Genomic DNA, 5,321 nt, shown 5'->3' with positions numbered 1-5,321 from the left:
CTTCGCTAACGATTTCAGATGCCTTATATTCTCATCATTAAAATATTCCATCTGGATAATCTTCGAAATTATCTTTTCAGCTTCATCGACTTCTTGATATGATAACTCACCATTTATCCTTGTTTCTGGATTTTGGCAGTTAAAAATGAAGCGTTTTACCCAAGCTACCATGCGTAGTATTTTGTCAAAGCTTGAAAAATAATGGTAGTACCATTCTTTAGAATTATGCCTACCTTTTTTATCTTCAATATTTTCATTGGAGAAACAAGCAGAAGTACCTTTCAACTTCCTTTTTTCTTGTGATATAACCTCCAAGTCGTAATCTTGCTCAGAAGAAGGTCATTTCGTTGGATCTTTTATCCATGAAGGCCCCTCCCACCATTTAGATACTATTAAATCTTGAGAAGTACAACCTCTGGAGGGGAGATCAGCTGGATTTAATTCCCCAGGGACCCATTTCCAACATTCAGGTGCCGTCAGCTTTCTAATTTCCTTGACACGATTACTTATGAACACCGACCATATTTCTTCATTTTTTATCCACGCCAAAACTGTTGTTGAATATGTCCAGAAATTAAGTTTTATGTCCTTTCGATCAACGTAGTTTAGTCCTTCCAATACAGAAGTACACAGTCTTGCTCCGATAAGTGCTGCAATCAACTCCAAGCGAGGTATTATGGTGATAGTCTTTGGTGGGGCAACTCGAGATTTTGCAGCCAAGAGATGAACTTTTACTGTGTGACCCCTTTCAACTCTTATAAAAACAAGAGCAGCATAAGCATGTTGACTAGCATAAGAGAAGGTGTGAATACTAATGACTTGATTTTCATCAGAAATGTCGATCCAACGTGGTATAGTGATTTTCTCTAATACATGCAGTTCATTAAACCAACTTAGAAATTCCCTTCCAGATTCAGGATCAACCTTCGAGTCCCAAGATGTTTTCTGTTTGCGTAATCTTTGGAGGAGTAACTTCGGGAATAACATAACTGGACAGACATATCCTATAGGATCAAATACTTTATGCGTTATTGACAAAATTGTTCTTTTAGTAACATCACTTAGCTGAAACTCTTTCAGCCAACCTAATTTCAGGAACAATGTATCATCTTTTTGATTCCAAGATATTCCTAACACTGTACATGGTAGTATATCATTTTCTCTACTATAGTGCGAATATCTTAAATTGAATTTTCCTTCCGCTATTATAGTTTTCCCATCTTCTATGAATTTAACCAGTTTATCTTGATGATCAACACTTGCTACCACGTTCTCAACGTAAAAGCTATTTCTCAATTTATGAATTACTTCTTCATCCCAGGTCAAATTTTCAGCATTTTTTCGTAAGTGGGAATCAAGAACAGCTGATAAGAGGTAACGGCTGCTGATCAAACCAAAAACAACTTAGGTGTAACAAAATATTTTTAGTCTACCGTCTTTTGTCTACCACAGAAAACGTAAAAAATTTCTGTCTTCTTCACGGACACTTATTTGCAGAAAAGCTTTCTTAATGTCGGAAGTGATCCCATATTTTCTTTCTCCGAATTCAACACAAGATTAGGAATAAGTTCTAAGAGATTCGGACTAGAATTCAAACATTTATTTAAAGAGGGCATTGATATCTCTCTTGCGGACGCATCGAAGACAAGACGAATTTTCGTTGTTCCATATTGTATCACCACAGGTTTGTGTGGCAAGTCATGACTTTGAACTACGATTTCTTTTAGAGGCACTTCTTCAATTATACACAGTTTATACCACTCTTCTAAAAATTCATCATATCTCACATGCAAGTTCTTTGAATTCAATCCATTGGTCATTTTTTCTAATCTTCTTTTTGCTAAGTCTTTATTCGAAGACAACGGAACGTATTCTTCCTTCCAGGGCAAAGCAACTTCATAACGTCCTTCTGCATTGACTGTCACAGAATTCAAAAAATTCATCTTCGTCATAAAATCTTCTTCTTCTTTCGTCTTCCGTTGAGTTGAATCTGTTATTCCAATTACATCTAAATTCCATAAATCTTCAATGGAAGCTTCTTCAGCAAATTGTAATGTTAAAATCATGGCGAAATTTTCATTACTGCTAAAAAAGGATAATTTTCCCCTCAATGTCCAGCCTAAATAAGTTTCAGTTGCGAGAAGACCGTTAGAAAGTTTTACTTGTTCGCCAGTAAAAATACTTGCAGCGATATCAGCCCCTAATAGTATCTCAATCTGACCTGCTGGATCGTCAGTAATCTCAGTGTTTAGATTTCTAATCTCTTTCATCCATGAACCTTTCTTCACAGAACTAACATTACCACATATTATTGACTGATCTAAAACTTCAAAACTTCCAGTATATCTTCCATTTAAATTTCCTAGTTCAACTTTATAAAGTAAGTGTTTCCTTTCATTTGTTTTGTGGTTCTCAAATAAAGAATGCACGATTGTTTCTTGTCCCAAAGCAACACAGCCTAATTTTAAAGCGGTCTGTTTCAGAATGTAAGAACGTTCCGACCCTGAGTTGATTAGTGCTCTGAGAGACATACATGAAGAGGAACCTTTAGCGTTTATCTTTAAAGTTTGTAAAAGTACATTAGGACGCTTAGCTAGATTTATTGTCATACCACAAGAACTTGGATCCCTATCACTTTCATTGCAAACAGTTTCTCTATGTTCAACTTTCTTTTCGGGAACATGGCGTTTACTGCAAACAATACATTTCAGCTTCGCTTTACATCTTTTAGAATTATGCCCAATTTTAAAACACGAAAAACATGCCTGTTTAGTTTTCAAAATCTTTTGTCTTTCATCTAATGGCATACTCTGAGCAAGAAAGCAGTCACAACTATTATGGATTTTAGCGCAAAAAATGCAAACATTTATTTTTCTCGTTTTGTATCAGTAGTTCTGACGCAGTTGCAAATCCTTCATTCTTCAAATATTTGTTATTTCTATTCTTCATGTCCTTTTTTCCAAATCCAAAACCATCCATTGCCATAGAAATTCGATGTTCTGCTTTAACTTCATTAATTTCTCCAAACGGCCAGTAGGGGTAGGATCGGAATCAACATTTCTTCTATGTGCTCTCAAAATATCTTCCGATAAGCTACTTTCTACAAGTGGATATAATAAAGGACCACATTTTTCAGAAGTGACGCCTAAAGATTCGAGTGCCCTCATAGCGGACTCTAGCTTATCATAAGCAGCATGAATTGACAAAGGATTGGCAACATTTTTAATGACTAATTTCAAAAGTTCTCGAATGTAGACTTCAACCAACATATCATCTTGGCCAAATCGATCCTTTAAAGCTGCAATTACTTTTGGATAATTAAGACCGGTAGGCGGAAAACTCAGAACAATTTCTCTAGCTTTTGTTCCTTCTTCAGTTGATTGAATCAAATATTGAAATTTGTCTTCAGGAGCCAAGCTTGGATCCTCGTGAATTTTAGAAAACTGACTCCAAAAACCAAGCCAATCAATAATCCCGCCACTGAACTTCTTGAGTTCTAGCAAAGGCAACTTAAATCTTCTTTTCTTTAGACCGGATATAGAATCTTCATCATCAGCAATGTTGTTCACTTGTTTTGTCTTTAAAAGAAGATTAAGTTTTTTATATTTTGTAGAATATTCATCAACTTTACGACTTTCATTTTCAAAATTACCTTCTGTAGTTTTTTCATCTTCAAGCATTATATTTAAAATTTCTTCATTTAAGGCGACTAATTCATCATACCTTTCACTAAGAAGTTCGAATTCTGCCAACATTTCGAAATTATCTGCATTACTAATGCCCTCAATCTTTAAAGACGCATCAGTACTATTGCATAAACGGGTAAATGCAGATCTAAACACTTTACGCTTTTGTATTAAACATGCCATGATTAAAGCAAAAATATTCAATGCAATTCTTAGAAAATAATTTTCTTCAAAATTATACATGTTCTCTTTACTTTTTGTCAAATATCAATACTATGAGTCCTGTACACTTTGCTTTATCCAAATTTTTATAGCTACAAGTCCTGTTACACGGACGCCAAATGTTGCATTCTCATGCCTTATTGAAATTATACTAAAAACCTGCAGCTATACTTAAAAATACTTGCAAAAGACCAGACTCCATAGTTATATGATTAACAGGAAAATAATTTTATTTGCTCTTTTCACATTGCAAACTCTGCCCTCTAAATCTTTCGAACAAGCCATTTTCAACCAAAGCTATCGTTGCCTTGACAACAGGGATGCCGACACACGCGGCTCAAAACATAACTTTATATAAACTATTTGCAAGGCTTAACATCGAGGGCTTTCACCCGGTAAATAATCGAAACTTCAGAGAGAGAAATTAGAGGGGTAATATTTAATGCGGAAAGATGATGTAAGTGGACAATGGAAAATATAAAGGTCTGGTGTAACTGTGAGTTCATGACGCCATGACATGGACTTTTACATGATACAGAATCTGAAAGTAAGAAACCAAGTAGATCGATAGGGAAAGGGCTATGACCATTGAGAAGGAATAGATGGAGAGAGTGCAACCCTACTATCCCGATACGGCAACAGTACCATGTGACCTGGGGAGCAATTTCGAGTTGACCGTAACCGTTGATTAAGTTTTCGTTAGCTGAAGCCATGAATGATGAAAACATTTAACTGTAGAAGGAAAAAATTAGATTTATAGTAATAGCAGGGCCGGACTAATATTCCGTCAGTCCGTGCCCCTGCACGGAATAAAAAATTTCAGGGGCGCAAAATTGCCAAATCAAAATGGGAGAAATATTGCGACCGAGCGGTTAAAACAAATGGTTCCCTGGAAAACATTTTGGCGCCATCTTCAAATGAAGGCGATCTGCGATATCCCCTTATCTATTCTAGAATCGTAGTTCGCACAAGTTTAAAGTAAAAGGTTTTAGTTCTTGTCTAACTTTAACTAATTAGAAACTTTAAAATCATTTTAAACGAAGGGGAATCATCACCAGCAGGGGCGCCCTCCAAGTTAAAATTTTTGAGAGGGGAGAAATTCTCAAATAGCCAAACGGGGCTCCAAATTTTGTAGAATGATAAAATACGGATTTGCACACATATGTACTTACATCTACTAAATAGTTACATTTAAGCATTTAAGTATTTCAATTATGTCTCCGAATTTGCAGAACCGTGAGCCAAATTATGCCGAATCATGAATTTTTTGGGAGATTACATTGACCTCTTATATCAATCCTCCCAAACATCTCAGTCCAATTCAATAGATTTTTGTAATGTAGCGAAGGGAAACCCTGCACGGCGTTAAAGATGAAAAGAAAAAAAGGACAAAAGTTTTTTTTTTCGTTAAAA

At 35.6% G+C, this 5,321-nt stretch overlaps 1 protein-coding gene across 1 annotated transcript; it reads right to left on the bottom strand.

The window, feature by feature from the left end:
• Positions 1-1,487: 1,487 nt before the first annotated feature.
• Positions 1,488-2,066, bottom strand: LOC129228843 (uncharacterized). The gene has a single exon (XM_054863434.1). The coding sequence runs from the start codon at positions 2,064-2,066 to the stop codon at positions 1,488-1,490; it is 579 nt and encodes a 192-aa protein (XP_054719409.1).
• Positions 2,067-5,321: the final 3,255 nt, after the last annotated feature.

This window comes from Uloborus diversus, chromosome 1 (genome assembly GCF_026930045.1).
Source record: "Uloborus diversus isolate 005 chromosome 1, Udiv.v.3.1, whole genome shotgun sequence".
In the NCBI taxonomy this organism is placed as follows: domain Eukaryota; kingdom Metazoa; phylum Arthropoda; class Arachnida; order Araneae; family Uloboridae; genus Uloborus; species Uloborus diversus.
This window is presented reverse-complemented; position numbering and strand designations above follow the sequence as displayed.

What these genes read in the sequence shown, in the direction of transcription:
- LOC129228843 (XM_054863434.1), bottom strand. Translation starts at nt 2,066, where the DNA reads ATGATTTTAACATTACAATTTGCTGAAGAAGCTTCCATTGAAGATTTA.